We start from the raw sequence: 23,257 nt of genomic DNA, 5'->3' as shown, positions 1-23,257 counted from the left end.
GACTGATAGTCACAGAGGCCACACCTACTCCTTCATTGAGACTAAAAGAGACAGAGGCCACACCTCCTTCTTCATTGCAACTGATTGAAACAGAGGCCACACCTCCTCCTTCATTGAGACTAACAGAGACAGAGGCCACACCTCCTTCTTCATTGAGACTGATACAAACAGAGGCCACACCTCCTTCTCCATTGAGACTGATAGTCACAGAGGCCACACCTACTCCTTCATTGAGACTAAAAGAGACAGAGGCCACACCGCCTTCTTCATTGCAACTGATTGAAACAGAGGCCACACCTCCTTCTTCATTGAAACTGATCCAGACAGAGGCCACACCTCCTTCATTGAGACTGATACAGACATAGGCCACACCTTCTTCATTGGGACTGGCAGACACAGAGGCCACACCTCCTTCTTCATTGAGACTGATAGAGACAGAGGCCACACCTCCTTCACTGACACTGATCGAGACAGAGGCCACACCTCCTTCTTCATTGAGACTGACAGAGACAGAGGCCACACCTCCTCCTTCATTGAGACTGACAGAGACAGAGGCCACACCTCGTTCTTCATTGAGATCGATAGAGACAGAGGCTACACCTCCTTCTTCAATGAAACTGATAGAAACAGAGGCCACACCTCCTTCTTCTTTGAGATGAATACAGACAGAGGCCACACCTCCTTCTTCATTGAGACTGATCCAGACAGAGGCCACACCTCCTTCATTGAGACTGATAGAGACAGAGGCCACACCTCCTTCTTCAATTAAACTGATCGAGACAGAGACCACACCTCCTTCATTGAGACTGATCCAGACAGAGGCCACACCTCCTTCATTGAGACTGATCCAGAGGCCACACCTCCTTCAATTAAACTGATCGAGACAGAGGCCACACCTCCTTCATTGAGACTGACAGAGACAGAGGCCACACCTCCTTCTTCATCGAGACTGATAGAGACAGAGGCCACACCTCCTTCTTCATTCAGACTGATAGAGACAGAGGCCACACCTCCTTCATTCAGACTGATAGAGACAGAGGCCACACCTCCTTCTTCACTGAGACTGATAGAGACAAAGGCCACACCTCCTTCTTCATTGGGACTGATACAGAGGCCACACCTCCTTCTTCAATGAAACTGATAGAGACAGAGGCCACATCTTCATTGAGACTGATAGAGACAGAGGCCACACCTCCTTCACTGAGACTGATCCAGACAGAGGCCACACCTCCTTCTTCACTGAGACTGATCCAGACAGAGGCCACACCTCCTTCATCGGGACTGATAGACAGCCGTGTCTGAGCACTTATTGCATCAATGAAATAAAAATGTGGTAACTTGAATTAAGGTCATATTGAAGCACAGAGGTTTAATCATTTCCTCTCGCATTTTTATGAACCTGAACTCACTGCGGTTTACCTATGAAGCATTTTTAAGCTTTCTGACTTCAAGTCATTTGTCGTTTGTGTCACGGGGCTTTCCTGCTGTGTGACTCCTGCCTGTGAGACTTGCACAATCATCATTGTTCTGCTGATAACTGCAGCGTAAGTTCCATACTCATCACTCTATTAGTGACGTCGTTCTATTTTATTTTATTTTGTTTTTTTCAGATGACAAAAATGCTTACTTCATATAGCGGTTTATTTTTCAAAAACTGCTGACTTTGTCTCTTTTTTTTTTGGAAGGCCTTCAGATTTTGCGACTGAATAAAACTGATGATGTGCTTTGAAGGTGATGAGAAATCCTTGAGGTTTTGCTGATACACTGTATACCATAGACTGTATTGACAGACAGAATGTAAAAAAATCATCATGCTTAGGAACATTGAATAATCCACTGGGAATCAAACAACGCTCATTTTCATCCAAGAGGTCTCAGAATTCACCGAATTAAATAACAGTCTCGCAGCACAGCAACACAGAGAGACTGAAATAGAAATCAAAGCATCGCCGGGAGCTTCAGCGCTCGCCTCGACTCCTACACAGTCTCAGCATTATCATAATCATCGAAGGGCTCGACTCTTCTTGCGGCTGATTTTTGCACAGTCCCAGCAGATTGAGTAGGCATGCTGAGGAAGTGCTCCTCATGACTGCCTGGAGCTATCAAACACGCCACACTTTTTTTTATGCTGACATCATCAGAAAACACAGCATATTTTTCATGACTAAATCTCATACGGTTTAAAGTGCACATGAATATGGGCCAACTCGCTGAGCAGAAGATCATTCTTGGATGAGAATCAAATCAGGATGCAGTAATACTAATACTAATCTATCATACACTCACCGGCCACTTTATTAGGAACATCCACCTCTTGACAGCAGCACGATGCATAAAATCACGCAGATACAAATCAAGAGCTTCAGTTAATGTTCACAATGTTCAAACATCAGAATAGACCCCTTCGCAGTAAACGTCATTCATACGTAAGCGGAAATTGCGCGCGCAGCCTGGACCCAAAAAAGACTCAGAAATGCCTAGTTGTTGTGTTGTCGGGTGTCAGAATCGTAGCAGTGATGGGGTTAAAATGTACAGAATTCCAGCAGGATCTCACTCATTCCAAAAAAAATCGCCGACATCTATGGCTACAAGCCATCAAACGTGTAGACTGGGATGAAAGCACTATCAAAAATGCGCGGGTTTGCAGCGCCCACTTCATCACAGGTAAGATCAGGCTATTTATTAAATCTTTCTTTTTTATTCTTTCTAGTCTTCGTTTATTGATGTAGCAAAATACTTTGGTAACGTTTGTCTGATTAGCTGGGTCATAGTTACACAATGTAATGAATATTGTTAGCATGTTAACTTAGCTTAGCATGCAATTTTGTTTGTAGGAGAGGTCTCGCTTGACTCAAGCAGTCCAGATTTTGTGCCATCATTATTTGTGTCTGCCGAAAATCACAATTTTAAAGCAAGGATGGAAAGGTAAAATTGTGTGCCCTCACTCTAAATGCCAACTTACGCTGACTGCTCTACCCTAGCTCCCGCCCCGTTCAGTTTCATTTCTGCTCTCTGCCTCTCGCTTTTTACGCAGCTCTGATTTCTCTTAGCTGCACTCTTTACACTATCATTCCTTTCATGCCATTACCTCCTGCAAATTGCTGTTTAGTGTTGGTATTTGCTGTTGTAGCTAAAGCCACATTGCCATCACATCACTGGCATAATTTGATTAAAACAAAATGAATATGAATGTCCCATTGTTAATCAAGTTGTACATGCCCGCACATAACATAATCATATGCGTCTAAAGACTTGTAGGCACGAAGTTTTTCGTGGGTGTACACTGAAGTCTGGTCAATAAGGTACGAGTATATATCTGGCCATTGTATACCAGGGAACTTACTAACATCGTCCGTCCACTCTTTAATTAAATACGGATCCGGTAGGCGATGTCCACTTGTTAGAGTTAACTTATTTATGTAGCATTCTCGATCTTGTAACGACAATTGTTTGGCATAATCTGACAGCTCATAATGCCGGTCTATGGGCAGCGCCATTGTTTCTGAGTCCAGGCTGCGCGCGCATCCTGGCAACGGTCGGTTTGTTTACAAACATGCGAAGGGGTCTATTGGAAAAATTGTGATCTCAAAGTGTGACTTCCTTTCACTGTGGCATGGCTGTTGGTTTGAGCCAGATGGACTGGTTTGAGTATTTCAGAACCTGCTGATCTCCTGGGCTTTTCACACACAACAGTCTCGAGAGTTTACACAGACAGAATGGTGCGAAAAACAAAAAACATTGAGTTGAGTCAATGAGCGACAGTTCTGTGGGTAGAAACAAACGCCTTGTTGCTAAGAGAGCTCAGAGGAAAATGGACAGATTGGTTTGAACTTTTTTGCCAGGAAGGATAATAGCAACTCATAACAACTCTTTACAACCGTGGTGAGCAGAAAAGCATCTCAGCATGCAACAGCAGAAGAACACATTGGGTTCCAGTCCTGTAGCCAAGAACAGGAATCTTAGACTCAAGAACAAGTTCCTATTAAAGTGACCAGTGTGTATATAGATAAATACAAAAAAAAAAAAACTCCAAGAGTGCTCTGAGAGCACAATATCCCCCGCTGGCAACTACAGTGGATATAAAAAGTACTGTATACACACCCCGTGAAAATGATCGGTTTTTCTGATGTAAAAAAACGAGACCACGATAAATAATTTCAAAACTTTTCCCACCTTCAATGTGACCTACAACCTGTACAATTCAATTGAAAAACAAGCAGATCTGTTCGGGGGGAAAACATAAACAATAAAAAATGTACAATAAGCTGGTTGCGTAAGTGTGCACACTCTTAAACTCATACTTTGTTGAAGCACCTTTTGATTTAATTACAGCATTCGGTCTTTTTGGGTCGGAGTCTATCAGCCTGCCACATCTAGACTTGGCAATATTTGCCCACTCTTCCTTGCAAAAGCGCTCTGAATCTGTCAGATTGCGAAGGCGTCTCTTGTGCACAGCCCTCTTCAGGTCACCCCACAGATTTTCAATTGGATTTAGGTCTGGGCTCTGGCTGGGCCGTTCCAAAACTTTTTTTGGGGTCATTGTCGTGCTGAACGATGAAATTCCTCTTCATCTTCAGCTTTCTATCAGACACCTGAAGGTTTTGGGCCAAAATTGACTGGTGTTTAGAACTGTTCATAATTCCCTCCACCTTGACTAAAGCCCCTGTTCCAGCTGAAGAAAAACAACCCCACAACATGATGCTGCCACCACCATGCTTCACCGTGGGTATGGGGTTCTTTTGGTGTTGTTTTTGGATCAAACATACCTTTTGGAATTGTGGCCAAAAAGTTCAACCTTGGTTTCATCAGACCATAACACATTTTCCCACATGCTTTTGGGAGAGTTTTTTTTTTTTTTGCAAAATTTAGCCGGGCCTGGATGTTTTTCTTTGACTCTACCTCACAGTCCAGACATATGGAGAATACGGGAGATTGTTGTCACATGTAGTACACAACCAGTACTTGCCAGAAATTCCTGCAGCTCCTTCAGTGTTGCTGTAGGCCTCTCGGCAGCCTCCCTGACCAGTTTTCATCTTGTCTTTTCATCAACTTTGGAGGGACGTCCAGTTCTCGGTAATGTCACTGTTGTCCCATATTTTCTCCACTTCTTGATGACGGTCTTCACTGTGCTCCATGGTATATCTAATGCCGTGGAAATGTTTTTGTCCCCTTCTCCTGACTGATACCTTTCAACAATGAGATCCCTTTGATGCTTTGTAAGCTCTCTGTGAACGCTGGCTTTTGCTGGAGGATGCGACTGAGTAAATGTCTGAACTTTATTTGGGGTTAATCAGAGTCATTTTAATTGATGGCAGGTGTGAACCTAAAAAGACTGAATGCTGTAATTAAATCACAAGGTGCTTCAACAAAGTATTAGTTTAAGGGTGTGCACACTTATGCAACCAGCTAATTGTACATTTTTTATTTTTTATGTTTTTCTCCCAAACAGATTTGTTTGTTTTTCAATTGAATTGTACAGGTTATAGGTCATATTAAAGGTGAGAAAAGTTTTGAAATTATTTATCATGGTCTCATTTTTTTACATCAGAAAAACCGATCATTTTAACGGGGTGTGTACACTTTTTATATCCACTGTATGTCATAACTCTGGTAAAATGTGACTGAATTGAATGAAATTGCAATATGCGTATTATCAACATATAACAAAGAATCCTGCCAAGTTTCATGAAATTCCTCCAAAAATTGTGAGAGGAGTTGTTGATTTCAGAAGGAAAACGCACACTCATGAAATTGTCAAAGTATAATTTTGCTAATCAAGGGCTGTAACTCTGGTAAAATGTGACCGAATTTAACGAAATTACAATATGCGTATTACCGACATATATCAAAGAATCCTGCCAAGTTTCATGAAATCCCTCAAAAAATTGTGAGAGGAGGTGATTTCAGAAGGTGAATACCCTTCCCAGGATGGACGGACGGACATTGCCATGACATAATCCCCCTTTGAGCCTTTTGGCCAGAGAGGGATTAAAAAAAAAACAACCCTTTAAAATATTGCCTGTAAAATGAGAACGAGTTTAGGCCATATTTAGACATTATTTTCCAACATCTCATACTTAACGAGGCCATATCTCAGGCAAGATATGAACCAGAATGTACGTTATCATAATTATTTTGGCTTAAAAGTGAAATACCACCCAAGCATTAGCTATCAATGGTTACATTCTGGCTATTTTTGGAATAGATTCCAAATGTTGTGGAAAAAATCTTGATTGCTCATAGTTGCCATACCTGACCTTTAAATGCCTGAACTCAGCCACATTTGGTGCCAAATCATTGGTTATCTGGCTTTGTATAGTCTGTTCCCCTCAAAACAATGTACACAATCTTATCTTATTGCTAAACAGCTAGCTCAGATAACAAAGTCATGTAGCACTATAAAGGTTCAACACTTCTAAGTTTAAGCACTTCTCCCAATAGTATGAGGACTGTGTGCAAAACTCTACCTAAAGTCACATTTTAGCCTTTCACAGCATTCTCAATGAGCTAAAATGGATACATTTGGTCCAAACAGGGCATAAGTAAGGCATAAAACACTCCAGGATGTGCAGTTATAAGAAAATAATCAACGATGGGGTTAAAGTTGATCGTTTTGAAACTCATCTCATCTCATCATCTCTAGCCGCTTTATCCTTCTACAGGGTCGCAGGCAAGCTGGAGCCTATCCCAGCTGACTACGGGCGAAAGGCGGGGTACACCCTGGACAAGTCGCCAGGTCATCACAGGGCTGACACATAGACACAGACAACCATTCACACTCGCATTCACACCTACGCTCAATTTAGAGTCACCAGTTAACCTAACCTGCATGTCTTTGGACTGTGGGGGAAACCGGAGCATCCGGAGGAAACCCATGCGGACACGGGGAGAACATGCAAACTCCGCACAGAAAGGCCCTCGCCGGCCACGGGGCTCGAACCTGGACCTTCTTGCTGTGAGGCGACAGCACTAACCACTACACCACCGTGCCGCCCCGTTTTGAAACTAAAGTTCCTTATTTTCCTGTAACACACGTCCCAGAAGTCTTTTATTGTGTCTATATGGGACCACAACAATATGGTCAACAATTAAAACTATTCAAAACAATTTAAAATGATGAACAGTTGTATTTTTTATCTGTTTATAGCTAAAAATATAGAATATAAATGTGAAAGTTCAAATGTTACATTGCTGAATTATAGAGCAGCTAGTACCACTAATTTGATTAGTTAAGCACCGTTCCAAGAGTGTTTATATTTAGTATTATTCTCTCCACATTCACTGGATATGAGCAATTACGCGCTCTGATTGGCTACTCTATTACTAGGATATCAGCTCATATACTGTGAGTAGAGAAAAACAAAATGGCGGAGCGTGTTGCCGAATCAACCGAGGACGAAATAAAAACTCTACTCGAAAACAAAACACCAAAAAAAAAGCGCAACAAAATATGGAATAAAAGTATTTGATAGTAAGAACATATATATTTTTTTATTTTTCAAGAATTATGATCGCATTTTTCCCAAATTGCTACTGTCATTTCACCGGTTTGTTTACATTCTAAGCAGAAATTATTTTGTTGGACGTTTTGTATAAAGTTTTTATTTATCGAATTTACAAAAAATAAAAATATTCTATTTCACAAAATCCAGTGAATGTGGATAGAATAAAACAGTTATTCCACTCAATCTTGTTGTACACGGATTATAGCCAACTCCCAGCTCATGTATGACTCGATTTCGTAGAATAACTATTAAATATACATCTTTCGTCACTGCCTAAAAGCGAAGCTCCTGATGATTGTATGAGCAAAATATTTGCAAGAACACAAAAGCAACCTGAATAGAATAATATCACCATGAATGAACCATCGAATTGTGTCGTGTCGTGTTTTTCACCTCAATAAATCACTGCATTGTCTTGTGACAGAGAGACCAATAATGAGACGCATCGCAGTTACGATACATATTTATTCCTTTCTTTGACACTGCATGCCATGCGCCAGAAACAACACCACGACATTTATTATGGTGCGACTCTGCTGGGTGCCTGGTGGACAGCAGTGAACCAGCGCTTTCACTTTACAGAGTTAGCATCCGAGATCAAACTTGATATGACAAACAGTTTTCTGGTTACATGTTTTACATCCGGCGGCACAGTGGTATAGTGGTTAGCGCTGTCGCCTCACAGCAAGAAGGTCCGGGTTCGAGCCCTGTGGCCGGCGAGGGCCTTTCTGTGTGGAGTTTGCATGTTCTCCCCGTGTCCGCGTGCGCGTGGGTTTCCTCCGGGTGCTCCGGTTTCCCCCACAGTCCAAAGACATGCAGGTTAGGTTAACTGGTGACTCTAAATTGACCGTAGGTGTGAATGTGAGTGTGAATGGTTGTCTGTGTCTATGTATCAGCCCTGTGATGACCTGGCGACTTGTCCAGGGTGTACCCTGACTTTCGCCCGTAGTCAGCTGGGATAGGCTCCAGCTTGCCTGCAACCCTGTAGGACAGGATAAAGCATCTAGAGATAATGAGATGAATGTTTTACATCCATGTGTGCAGCCATTCGGACTAATTACCATGCACCTGTTCTTGATTTGAGCTCAATCACAGCACAGACATATAATAACTCTCAGTAACACACAGACTTTGTGAAAGCCTTGTATTTTATATCGCTTTTCTGGTTTTGCCCGTTTGTGTTTTTGGACTGTGAGTATTGTATTACCTCTGATATCCTGTCTGTGCCTCGCCTGACCACTGCCTGTTTCTCGACTCTGCATTTGTCTCTGCTTTGGATTTGTTTTCAATTAAACGTTTTCAATAAAACTGTTCCTGCACTTTATTTATATATATATGGTGGTGTAGTGGTTAGCACTGTTGCCTCACAGCAAGAAGGTCTGGGTTCGAGCCCCGTGGCCGGCGAGGGCCTTTCTGTGTGGAGTTTGCATGTTCTCCCCGTGTCCACGTGGGTTTCCTCCGGGTGCTCCGGTTTCCCCCACAGTCCAAAGACATGCAGGTTAGGTTAATTGGTGACTCTAAATTGACCATAGGTAGGTGTGAATGGTTGTTTGTCTCTGTGTCAGCCCTGCGATAACCTAGCAACTTGTCCAGGGTGTACCCCGCCTCTCACCCATCGTTAGCTGGGATAGGCTCCAGCTTGCCTGCGACCCTGTAGAACAGGTTAAGCAGCTACAGATAATGGATGGATGGATGGATGGAGATATATATATGCGCACATCTTTCTTAAATAACAAAAACAGAAGTGTTTGAGTATTTATTTCCCTTCACATTACACATTGTACATTATTTACTCAAGTGTTAGTCATGCGTTTTATAGATGCTGCTTTACATCCAGCCTTATCTTCAGAAGACCCTGATCTGTGATGAAAATCGCTTGAACACACACCCTCGCATCTCCTTTTTCACTTTGGGATTGAAATAGTAACACTTCTCCATTCCACCACCGTATTGTTGATGATTTTCCTCTAAGAGCACTCCCTCAAATGATTTATTCCTTACTTCCAGACCAAATGAGATAATCGGGAACAGAAGATCTTTTAAAGAATTTAGGATTTTTTTTTTTAAAGCAGCTGGGAATTCAACACAGCTCTTGAGTCATGCCTGAGTTGTCCAGCTTGTTATTTTGTGAGTCATTTCAAGCCCATCTGTGTGTACGCTCTAATTTTCACTGCAGGATGCTGCAGTATAGCTCTTATTTTCTCTTTATACTTAATAATGACACTGATACACATTTCCTGAAATATATACAGTATACAGGCTGTAAACTTGTGTTAGGTTCTTTGCATGAACACACACACGACCTTCTTGGATGGATGTTTGTAAGAAATCTAATAGATCATCAGTAATGATTCGTAAAGCATATGATTTATTTCTCATGTATGACTAGAATCCTATTTACACACAACCCAGGTGGAGATACTGTGAAAGCGCCAAGTGAAAGAGGGAGCAGGTGGCCATTAACAGCTGCTGATGCATAAGCCTGAATGATCTAAATGTAAATAATGCTAGAAGACGCCTCTTAACTCAATACTCCTTCATGACTAATGTCACGCAAGACAAGGTTTTACAATCTAGCGCTATGGCGAGGTCCGGTCAAGTCGCTTTTGTACGGTGTAGCAAAGGATGTTATTGTGGCAAAAAAAAAAAAATGTAGTCAGGTTGCTTAGTATTAGTAGTGTAATGGACGCACCAATTTACATATAAACTCACCGGCTACTTTATTAGGAACACTCACGCATCCACCTGCTGTTTAATGGAGTTCTCCAATCAGCCAATCAAGAGCTTCAGTGAGCTTAATGTTCACTTCAAACATCAAAACGGGAAAAATTGTGATCTCACAGTGAAATGTGACTTTTTTTCACTGTGGCATGGCTGTTGGTTTGAGCCAGACAATTTGGTTGGTTTGAGTATTTCAGAAACTGCTGATCTCCTGGGGTTTTCACACACAGCAGTCTCGAGAGTCTGTACAGACAGAATGGTGCACAAAACAAAAATCATTGAGTTGAGTCAATGAGCGACAGTTCTGTGTGTGGAAACAAACGCCTTGTTGATAAGAGAGCTCAGAGGAAAATGGCCAGATTGGTTTGAGCATTTTTGCCAGGAAGGATATCGCAACTCATAGCAACTCTTTACAACCGTGGTGAGCAGAAAAGCATCTCAGCATGCAACAGCAGAAGAACACATTGGGTTCCAGTCCTGCAGCCAAGAACAGGAATCTTAGACTCAAGAACAAGTTCCTATTAAAGTGGCCGGTGAGTGTATTTCAACCCAGTCAAAATCAATCATGAAAGATGCACTGGGTCAAAAACCAAAGAAAGATTGAATTAAAAGCCTGGATGGAAGAAAATTATTCGTAAATTGTTCTCAGGAGTATTTAAACAAGTCATGAAAATCCAGCCAGCTCAGAAGAACTTTCTTATCCCATACATGTCAACCTATACGGAATGTCCGTATTTTATACGGATTTGATTCAATAAGCGTAGTATACGGGCGTATAAATAAAGTTATACGGATTCTTTAAAAAAACTTCAATATTTATTTAGAGCTATAATCAATTCCCACGATGATAAAAGAGCGCATAACATTTACAAACGTACTGTACACCACAGCCAGCCAGTAAAGAGTCTTATGAAATCGCGCGTTATCTTGTGGTAGCGAGACTTCGTTCCACTTTTGATCATGCGCACACCGCATTGCGAGAATCCCGCCAACCGGGAAGTCATAGACATATATATATATATATAGACGCTGCCTTCTGCGTAGAATCATACGTCATCCTCGCCGCCATATTGGATGGGGCAAAGTGGAGAGTCTTCACCCGTCTCTGGTATAGCGTCTAGACAGTAGCCGAGAATAAAGATGCCTCATTCATGTGCTGCGTTTAACCGTACCAACAGGTTTACCGTCCAAACGAGATCACATGGGATTACCTTTCACAGGCGAGACTGGAAAAATACTTTTCATTGTATTTGGTCATTATAACGTAATTTTATGAACAGATTTTCCTGACTTTGTGGCTAATATGAAGTCTCGTGCATAATAGCCGCTCGGTGAAACCTGTCTCCAAACAACGAAGTATTTGCTTCGTAACTACGCTGATAACACTTTGTGTTTTTGTCAAACATTGGAGCTTTGTATTCATTCTGAAGTTTTATTGTTATTAATATTGAATAAAAAGTAACTTGGATATATCATTGTTAATTATCATTCAAATTTTAGGTAAATTATTTTAATTTGCATCTCATACGGATTTTATAAGGGAAATACGGATTTTGGAGGTTGGTTATACAGGTTTGATTGACCAAAGGTTGACATGTATGTTATCTCATGAGCGTTCCTGATTGTGTATAAATTTACTTATAAGTTGACTCAGAAATATGAACCTTGACTGATCAGCTTCGAATCGTGACATGAATGATAATGCAATTTTATACAAGTATAAAGGTTTAGAAACTCACTGATTTATCATCACTGATTTGCGATTCCAAAACAAATCCATAAATTAAGACAAATAAGTCTGGCCATTCATTCAGAACAAAAGTAATAGTACCCTATAAAAGATTAAAGATTAAAGCATTAGGGAGTGTATCAATGGTAACTGACACTCTGCAGTGGCTGAGCTGCATTACATACTTGCCAACCCTCCCGATTTCGGCAGGAGGCTCCCGATTTTAGCCTCCGTCTCCCGCCTCCCGATCGTATTTGTTAAAAACTGGATAATCTCCCGGTTTGGGGAAATCCCTACCGCCAAGTTAAAAATGCTCCCGATTAAGGCCCACTTTACACGGGGACGGTCTGAAACAAAAACGCATAAGTCCGTTTTCGTTCTCACTTTTTTCCGCGTCTACACGACCGTTTTCAAGGAGGAAATCTGCGTCTATACGGTGACGCATAAATGTGTGGAATTCAATTGGATGTGCATGCCAGGCGGCTAGGTGGTGCTGTGAAAGACCTCCGCTATGTCTGCATGCATGCGCAACGTCTTCCGTCTTGTCTGATCTGCACCGCGAAAACTTTGACTACTCTGGCTATGGTAAGTAAGAAAGTAAGTAAAAAAGTAAGAGCATGCTATACCCGCCTCTGTTCATTAACGGTATATGTGCAGATTTGGTATAGATGTTCGAAGGACTCCTGGACGTTTATTAAAGCTGCCAGAGCAGCTTGAAGGTCCGTTGGATCGATGTAATCAGACATGCTCTTACTTTTTTACTTACTTTCTTACTTCCCAGGCTGGCATGGACAGTATATAACATATGTATGACGTAAACGCGTACCCGACGTGAGCAGATCCGAGCAGAGTTTCGCGTATTGGGTAGTTTAGACGGATATGCAACGGGGGCTGTTTTTAACTTATCCACTCTGGAAGGCGTTTTCAATTTTTTCCGTTTTTCAGCCTCGGAAACGCCGTCCCCGTGTAGACGAAAGGCACTTCCGATAAAATATTTAGTCGTTTTTACCCGACAGCGTCCTCGTGTAAACGGGCCCTATGTCCAATCAGAATCGTATGAGAAACACTGCTGACGTCAACTGATTTTTAACCAATCAACGAACAGAACGACAGTCACTTCCGTAATGTAGGATTCACCCAGGCTGTCCGACGTTTTTTACAAGCAGTCATTCATCATGGCCACTAAACCCAATACCAAACGGCAAAAATATGAATGCAAATACCAGGTTGCATGGGAGAATGAATTTCCATGGATAAGCAAATATTCGACCAGCCAGTTACACATTTTAAGGTAAAGATTCCTTAAATCAGAATATAATGGACATTTGAGTGTGAAATTAAACTGGTCTTCCCTACCATTTCAGAAACAAACTGTACAACCTCTAAAGTGTTTAGTGAAATTTTGCATGACCGAGAATTTGTTTGGTGAGTGTATTTGAATAGTGTGGGAGTGTCTTAGTGCTATTTTGAATTTATGTTTGAAAGTTTACAAGTGAATTATCTGGAAAGTGATGGATTTTGATCGAGTTTTGAGGTTTTAAGTGAAAGATTACTAGTGAGTGTATTTTGGTAGGACTAAAATTTTGCATTCGAGTGAATTTCTTTGTGGAGTATATTTTTGATAGTATGGTAGTATTTATAGTGCCATTTTTACATTTAGTTTGAAAACTTTCAAAGTTTGCAAATGAGCAAATTCCTTTGATGCATTCCGATAGGATTTCTAGTGCTTTTTAAAAATTCTGTTGGAAAGTGTTTAGTGAGAGAGATGCATTTTAGTCGTATTAAGACAGCGCAGTATTTATTTAGTTGAGTTGTTACTATTTTGGTTAAATCTTATTAAAATTTAATTTAATTTATATATGATATTATAGCTCTTTGTATTTTTACATGAGCTTACAGAAGGAAAACACATTTGATCCAATCCAATAATACTTTCATTCACTGTGACTATTTTAAGAAATTATAAACATTATTCTAAAGCATCGCTTGTGTTATTTTCTGTGAGTCTCTGTACTGTATGTATACAATATTCAGGCAGGAGATTTTTCAGCTAAAAATCTGATTTAAGACTTCCCTTTCATTGTTATTATATTAAAATTCAAGATGAGTATTATTTCAGATTTTTCACTCTGCGCTCTCTCATGCCTGATACATGAATCCCGTAACCTATAGTAATTGATAGAACAATATCAACAATTCAAAAACGCTTTAATTGTATAAATTTCAAATGGTTTGCAATTAATTGGGATCCACTGGTTTTATCGTTTCAACCGCGCATCAGACCCTCGTCCAATTGAAAATGTCGTTCACGCACTTTTCTCCCCCATGAGAATTTTGAAAAGTTGGCAAGTATGGCATTATTGGAAAATTTTGTCACTCTTTCGCCATTTAGTCATCATTCTGACATTTTCAACGCCGGGATTTTTGCCTTTTATGGAGTTTTGTGGGTGTTACACAGCTACGCTGATTGATGCTGATCAACATAACGCATGCAAACGTGAAGAAAATCAATGCTAGTGAAAAAAAAAATCAAGTTCAGTATATTTTTACTGAATAGCTGATGAGTGAGGCCGAATATCTTCGTATGCATTTGAAATATCTTTTTAAATTGTAAAACTAATTTGTAAAATTGATATTGGGCATCCAAAAAATGATTAAATAATTAATTGAAAAGAAGTACGTGTTAGTATTGAGGCTGAGTTTCCTAAAAGCATTGCAGTATTAATATTAGAGGTGAATGATACAGGTATGACTTTACAATGGGGTTTTTTAAATGTAAAATTCTGGAATTTGGCCAATTACCTGATCCAGAGCGAGACTGTATATTTATCGCATAAAAAAAAAAAAGGATTGGCGCAACAATATATTAGTAGATAGTAATTTTCTCATTTTTACAAAAAGTAATGTTCAAAACTAAAAGCATACGTTCAATGACAAATGTTATGATAATAAAAGAGGGCATTATGAGAGATAAAGAAGAGCCAGGAATTAAGACTGACAGCAAAATATTCAATAACTATGTTTTATCTGCGTCCAGAAATTACATTTAATTCTTCATATAAATAATTCTTCTTTTATGAATAATAATTTTAAAAAAAGAATAAAACTTGCTACTATGGTATGTTTGGCCTGTTATGCTTATAAAAGCTTGGACAAATTCAATCCAAATTCCAGATATTTAACAGTTATTCCACGAAATCTCGTCGTACATGAGCCGACAGCCGATGAGGCGCGTAGCACCTTGTTGGCTATAAGCCATGCAAGACGAGATCGAGTGGAATAACTGTTTTATTCTATCCACGTTCACTGGATTTTGAGAAACAGAGCATTTTTATTTTTATTTTTTGCAAATTCGATAAATAAAAACTTTATACAAAACGTCAGACAAAATCATTTCGGATTCGCTGGACTTCTTAAAAATCTATCGATGGCTGCACGAATTGACTTTAGTGTTGTTTATTTGTCGAAAGTGCCGTCTTGCTGTCGTGCCGAGGTATAGAATAGCTTTAGACGTTTATTTAATTCTTCCTTCGACATTTCAGTTCTGTAATTTTCAAACAACTTCAGGGCTGTGAAATGGAAAAAGTAAAATCCGAGGAAAAAAAATGTAGGGGGTCTGGGGGTACGGAGTCCACATGGCTCCAGAAACCAAGTAAATCTTGCATCAAATAGAACATTCTTAGCATCTCCTGACAGAGAAAATTGCTCCCAAAATGTGCATATTTTAATGATTATAGCTTTGTTTTGACATTAAAACTATCCATCAGTTTTTTTCATGATATTGAAAAAATAGAACACGACTTGAAATAATTTTTCTTACTTATAAACCAACATATACATTAATTAAGAACAGTTTAGCGACATGAATTAAATGAAGATTGAAAATACTGATAGGCATTTCAAGAAACACAGTAAAACCATTTAGAAAGTTTATAAAATCAAGTAAAAATATCAATAACATGCCTTTGTTTTAAAAATGTCACTTTAAAACTTGTTTCATTTCTTGCCATTTCAACAAATGAATGTTTTTTTTCTTTTTTCTCCGTGCTCTCACGGAAGGCGGTCACATCTCTGCTCTCCTCTCCTCTCCTCTCCTTTTTTTCCTGCTTGTGCTCTTTGTTTCGTCTTGTCTGCCTATACATTTTTTTTGAGAGACTCTCTCCGCATTGAATTTCTAAACTAAAAAAGCATGGATTTGATAAACTGGTCTCCTAACGAAATTGACACAGTTTCTGGGTTCGGGGGAACCCACCTGTCCTGCCAGAACGTCTGTGGAGGACATTGGAGATATCTACCTATTCGGAACCATGATTACAGGACTTTTGCTGATTGGATTAGGCATTGCCCTGGTATATCGAGGAAATCAGACAACGGTGACAGCTGTTCAAAGCCCCACAAAGCTGCCCGATATGATTGGAGTTGTGGGCAAAGCTGTCGGCACTCAGACTGTGGACATTCAGAACTTTAACCACAAAATGGTTGTTATCTCATAGCAGCTTTCAGCTTTGCAAGGAATACGTATTTCGGAGACCAAATGGAATTGAATTGAACAGAATGGATGAAATGGACAGATATGGACAAGTGGTGTGGACGTGTAAAAACTGCGTCTGTTCGAAAGACCAAACAATCTCTATCTTATCGACATTCGGCTCCCTGAACAGCACCGGCCTTGATCAAGGCCGTTGCTGGGACAACATTTCCCCCAGAAGGTCACTGCTGGGAGACACTCTCGCATTCTTCACATTCCTTCCCCAATTTTCCGCGGTCGCCGTTTTTCACCCCCAGTGTGACAAGCGGGTGCGTGACCAGCGCCGCTTGCATGGCTGCAGGAGCGGTTGGCTGCTTGCTTGCACTGGGTTACCTCTACCTCCTCCCCTCCCCTTCCACCCCTGATTGCCCCCTCCTTCCCCCCTTCCCCCCCAGTCCCATGTTTTAAAGTGTACTTGTGTTATTGTGTGCTTGTGCGGAGGTTTTTAAATGCTCCCACACTGTACTCCTGATAGGAGCATAGTGGGGGGGGGTTCTTTTTTTCCTCATCTTTCCTCATGTTACGACTGTGTTTCCTTTCCTTTTATCCCTGTCTTCCTGTCCTGTTCCCCCTCTGGAAGGACAGGTTGATGGTCAATTTCACTGGTAACAGTGACAATAAAGGGTTCATTCATTCATTCATTCATTCAAAACACCACAATGTCTTTTTTCCAGATCCACATTGGCCATCTGTAACTCGACAGCTTTAATTTCACCAGTTCTGCGTGTTTCTTTCCCTGCACGTGATCGACCGAGCGTGTTCTTCCTCCCGATCTGCATAACGTGCAGTACGCCTTGCCTGGTTCCTCGATCTTCTGGACGTGTTCATAAAGATATTCGTTTCTGACTTTAAATTCCAGCCGCTGCCAGTTCCATGGATTCTTGATACCGTTTTCCTTGTCTACTTTTTTCATATTGTCATTATCGCCATCCTCGCTCTGTACAATGTCTCTCCGCAACACAGACGTACCGAAAAAATCTTTTATCACTTAATCGCAAGCTACTGTATATTGTCAACACGTGTTTGAAAAGAGTAACCTGAAAATGATAAAAAACAAATGCCACTGTGTCGTAAAACAGTCTACGATGTCGTGTATATATAACTTGCACGATGTCATAAAATACAGAGACACCTGGTGTTAGATTCCCCCCCCATCCAGTAAACAATGTACTCATTGGCGATTATGGTCCCCAACCATTAGCAGAGTACCCCCACCCACGACATTTTTTTTTTTTTTGCAAAAATACACGATTTACAAAAATGGTATTTTTGCGATCAAATCTGCAGAATTCCGTGAATCCGCGGATTTTTCACAGCCCTGCTTCTTTCAGCTTTTGAACCAGTCTAAGAAAATCAACAAATTGTAAAGCTTAAAGATGAAAAACGTAAACAAACCGGCAAAATGACAGGAGCAATTTATGAAAAATGCAATAATAATAATAATAATAATAATAATAATAATTCTTGAAAAAAAAATACGTTCTTACCATCAAATACTTTCATTCCATATTTTGTTGCATTTTTTTGGGTTTTGTTTTCGAGTAGTTTTTATTTCATCCTCGGTTGGTTCAGCAACACGCTCCACCATTTTGTTTTTCTCTACTCATGGTATATGAGCTGATATTCTCATAGAAGAATAGCCGATCAGAGCGTGCGATTGCTCATATCCAGTGAATGTGAATAGAATAATCACAGTTATTCCTAAATTAATTCTGATGACTAATTTCCCCTCCTACCTGCTTCCCCTCTAGCGTGTAGAGTTTCTTCACCACTCCCGAGTCCAGCTTGATGGCATCGCTGATGTCCGTGAGCACTTGCTCGAACGAGTGTGCCGTCTTCTTGTTGAGGAGGACGCGCACAGCCTTGCGTGGCTTCACTCCGCTCCGGATGACTGTCACCAGCTTGGGCCGGATGAAGTCCTTGTTTTCTCGCTCTCTCAGCTCGTTCTTTAGTATGGGTAAAGAGGAGAGAGAGCGTGATGTGCCCGCCCTAATGTTCACCGACCAGTTGGGGTTGACGTTCTTGGTGTAGTCTACTTTGCGGAAGGGTTCGTTGGAGGCGCAGACGTAGCTTTCACCTGTCAGGGGAATTGGAGGGGTAGAGTTAGGTCTGTAGGGTTTGACTTTTCTCCTCTGGAAGGCATGTTTGTGAGGGTTTTACACAAATTGTTTCTCTTTATAGTAACAGCTCATTCACATGGACTAGTACAGCAGATGTACCACATACGTACCTGTACATAAAGTATCATTTTGGATATGGTGACATTTCTTCTACCATGTTCTGTAGATGTTAGACAACATTTAATGTAACTCTAAATGGATAAAAATGAACAGTGTGAGATTCTTTAATAAATAAATTTGGACTGTTGGTACATTCTTGTGCTGTAAGAGGAATAAAAGACTTTGGGACATTTACAGTTAAAACTAGAAGGACACTCGGTAGGGTGCATACATACCTCCGCCAAGCCACATATTAGAATATCCAGATGTTTACTCATCTGGGATGTGGATCTATATATGTATATGCCGACCGAACATTGGAATGTTTTTCTCTTGTAAACGGAGGGGAACTGTCAGGGCCTTCTAGGCCGAGAAGGCCCAAACATATCAACATTCCACATGTTATATTTAATTTCTTTCATGCTTTAATTGCTTTCTCTCTTCTAATTCAGCCTCATTTTCTATCTAATTTGCGTGAGAAATGAAAGTGTTACTGTCCTGAAAACATTAAAGCTAGACGGCTTTTCGAGTTCATAAAATCGGTGAAATTTAGTTCCTAGGGTGGCACGGTGGTGTAGTGGTTAGCGCTGTCGCCTCACAGCAAGAAGGTCCTGGGTTCGAGCCCCGGGGCCGGCGAGGGCCTTTCTGTGCGGAGTTTGCATGTTCTCCCCGTGTCCGCGTGGGTTTCCTCCGGGTGCTCCGGTTTCCCCCACAGTCCAAAGACATGCAGGTTAGGTTAACTGGTGACTCTAAATTGACCGTAGGTGTGAATGTGAGTGTGAATGGTTGTCTGTGTCTATGTGTCAGCCCTGTGATGACCTGGCGACTTGTCCAGGGTGTACCCCGCCTTTCGCCCGTAGTCAGCTGGGATAGGCTCCAGCTTGCCTGCGACCCTGTAGAAGGATAAAGCGGCTAGAGATAATGAGATGAGATGAGATTTAGTTCCTTCTGAAATGCGGTCATTGTGATATATGTTTACTTCTGGAATATCTCAAAATATCAGGTCATTCTGTGGCTAGGAAGTTATTTAATTTGAGGGGATTAAAGCAAATAACGTGCATGAAATCGCTCGCTTCACGCAGTCAAGCAGACAGAGGAAGTCCGTGTGTGTGCGCATGCGCAGGTTTACCTTTGAGCGTGCACTGACAGTTCCATCATTCTGTCGCTAAACGAACGGCTGATCACACCGAGATGCTCACTGACTGCCGATATTTATTAGTTTGGTCCTGCGTTTCCTTTCCTTCGTATAGAACATAACGTCTTTTCTTCTCACTTTCTTTCCGTTACTGGAGTCGGTCTTTCACGTTTCATTCGCACACTCGTCCTCCATTTTTCTCTCATCTCATCTCATTATCTGTAGCCGCTTTATCCTGTTCTACAGGGTCGCAGGCGAGCTGGAGCCTATCCCAGCTGACTACGGGCGAAAGGCGGGGTACACCCTGGACAAGTCGCCAGGTCATCACAGGGCTGACACATAGACACAGACAACCATTCACACTCACATTCACACTGACGGTCAATTTAGAGTCACCAGTTAACCTAACCTGCATGTCTTTGGACTGTGGGGGAAACCGGAGCACCTGGAGGAAACCCACGCGGACACGGGGAGAACATGCAAACTCCGCACAGAAAGGTCCTCGCTGGCCACGGGGCTCGAACCCGGACCTTCTTGCTGTGAGGCAACGGTGCTAACCACTACACCACCATGCCGCCCCTCCATTTTTCTCTCCTGTTTCAAATTTGTATCCCACAATGCCTTTGAACGGGGAAAGCACACCACGTCATGCATGATGTAGTATCTTGTATTGGGTCATGGTGAAGCAGGAAAAAATAGCGGAGAATTTCAGGCTACGTGGCGTTAAATTCATTAATTGTTCCATTTAAAAAAAACGAATAAAATTGGAAGTCTGTGATTCAAATTCAGTAGCTTTCAGTCCACTAAACAAAAATAATTCGGTGTCGGGGAAAATTCTTTTTATGACCTACACTTGAAAGATCTGAAAGGCAGTCTAGCTTTAAAATCAAGTTATCCAATGAGATTTTTTTGTTTGTTGTCTCTAGGCTGAGAAGAGTTTCGAGCTGCTCACTCATTGGTTCGGACTTTATTGCCGGGACAGAAGACCATGGCAGTGTATATTTATGTAGGAAGTGACAGATGAATTAACCAATCAGATTTTGATTTATAATCGGAGGGACCAAAAATTTATCGCCCTCGGCCTTCTCGAAGGCCAACGCGAGTTTAACCACGAGTCAGTGAAGTCATCTTCCAGCCGGTGTAGCGTTCATCAGTAGTGTTAGCGACTGCTAATAAAGCGGTCAAGCCAGTGTTACTGAGAGCAAGTAGCACAGGCTAACGACCAAGAAACAAAGATTTCTGTCTCCAGATTCTTCTTCCACGCTGCATGCTCACTACAGTATTTTTCACTCAGACTTAAGTATTCATTTCCCGGTGTAATTTACTTAGTTACTTTTAAAAATCAACATCAACAGCTACATACAACAGAGCGACCTGGCAGCCTGCCGCTAATCCCTTGTGAAATCCTTTGCCCTGTTGCTGTTTTGAACTCTGGCTAAGTTTTGGCTGAGCTCAAGTCCCAGTTCTAATAGTAAAAGTTCGACATTGCTTGGAAAACTGCATGAAGAAGATCTAATGAAGTTTTGGTCGCCTTTTGGATGTTCAACGCATCTTTCTCTTTCCCAGTGAACAAAGAAATGGCGCATGCACAGCAGAAAACTTTCTCATTGGACATTCGCATCAGCTCTGACGTGTGACGTCATGTTGTCTTGACAACCATGCAATATCGTAAACCATATTCAACACTCATTCTCCATTAGGTAGAGTGTCGTAATACATGTAGGATAAGCGATACGCTAACAATATTGCATGCTATCAAACCAAAAGAATAAAACCTGCTAGAAGGGAATAGAACACGTGCTTTTATTCCATCGAAAAAGTGTCCAGTATGGATAATAATGCTGTATATTACAGCTGCATGTGAACACTTTATGTGGCACAGTTAAAGACATTACAAGCCAGCAATCGATCCCTGATCAGTCCTTGTGCTTCCGACACCATACATGTCAACCTATACGGAATGTCCGTATTTTATACGGATTTGATTCAATAAACGTAGTATACGGGCGTATAAATAAAGTTATACGGATTCTTTAAAAAAACTTCAATATTTATTTAGAGCTATAATCAATTCCCACGATGATAAAAGAGCACATAACATTTACAAACGTACTGTACACCACAGACAGCCAGTAAAGAGTCTTATGAAATCGCGCGTTATCTTGTGGTAGCGAGACTTCGTTTCACTTTTGATCATGCGCACACCGCATTGCGAGAATCCCACCAACCGGGAAGTCATAGACATATAAACATAGACGCCGCCTTCTGCGTAGAATCATACGTCATCCTCGCCACCATATTGGATGTGGCAAAGTGGAGATTCTTCAATCGTCTAGACAGTAGCCGAGAATAAAGATGCCTCATTCATGTGCTGCGTTTAACTGTACCAACAGGTTTACCGTCCAAACGAGATCACATGGGATTACCTTTCACAGGTGAGACTGGAAAAATACTTTTCATTGTATTTGGTCATTATAACGTAATTTTATGAACAGATTTTCCTGACTTTGTGGCTAATATGAAGTCTCGTGCATAATAGCCGCTCGGTGAAACCTGTCTCCAAACAACGAAGTATTTCCTTCGTAACTACGCTGATAACACTTTGTGTTTTTGTCAAACATTGGAGCTTTGTATTCATTCTGAAGGTTTATTGTTGTTATTAATATTGAATAAAAAGTAACTGGGATATATCATTGTTAATTATCATTCAAATTTTAGGTAAATTATTTTAATTTGCATCTTATACGGATTTTATAAGGGAAATACGGATTTTGGAGGTTGGTTATACAGGTTTGATTGACCGAAGGTTGACATGTATGCGACACACAAGATTGTTTCCACTAATCAAGTATCCCCAGGAAGACTTGTGCTGCAGCTCAAAGAGCCTTTTATAGCCTGCCACAATCTCTGGAATGCACGAAACAGCTCCAAAGCTGCAATCGAAATTTGAACAACTCTTTTTAATCTCACAAACACACACTTCCTGCTTCTCGGAAGTGCTGTCAGAAAGATGTAATTCTTCATGCATAAGTTTAGGAGACTCTCGGGACAGTGAATCTCTCAAACTATTCACATGTCCGGGTGGAATGCAGAGGTTCACATTTCCGAGGCCACTTCTCTCTTCTCTTCACTTTCTCTTGCGGTCTTGGCCGACGTCCCGAGTGTTTTCACCGACATTCCAGGGGAACAGTGCTAAATTGAGCCCTCCCTTTCCCAAAGACCTACTCAAATCCACACTGATGGTAAATGGAAACCACAAGAAGGGATGACTAAATCAATGAATGAATGAATGAATAAGCATTCTTCTCCTTGGAAAACAGTCTGTTCTGCAGAACTCGTGCATTTCATGTGTAAACTGCTGCATGCTGTAAAAAGATTGAAAACGCTAGTCTTTATCCACATGACTGAAGAAACTGTGAA

General features: G+C 41.1%; 1 protein-coding gene across 2 annotated transcripts in view; it reads right to left on the bottom strand.

The window, feature by feature from the left end:
* dclk2a (doublecortin-like kinase 2a) overlaps positions 1–23,257 on the bottom strand; it is a 202,775-nt gene that overhangs the window by 157,013 nt on the left and 22,505 nt on the right. For both annotated transcript variants that reach the window (XM_060926550.1, XM_060926551.1), the window contains exon 2: positions 18,220–18,560. In XM_060926550.1, coding sequence (XP_060782533.1) covers positions 18,220–18,560 — 341 coding nt within the window. The remainder of the gene's footprint in view (positions 1–18,219; positions 18,561–23,257) is intronic.

The sequence above is a fragment of the Neoarius graeffei genome, chromosome 7, assembly GCF_027579695.1.
Source record: "Neoarius graeffei isolate fNeoGra1 chromosome 7, fNeoGra1.pri, whole genome shotgun sequence".
Lineage (NCBI taxonomy): Eukaryota > Metazoa > Chordata > Actinopteri > Siluriformes > Ariidae > Neoarius > Neoarius graeffei.
This window is presented reverse-complemented; position numbering and strand designations above follow the sequence as displayed.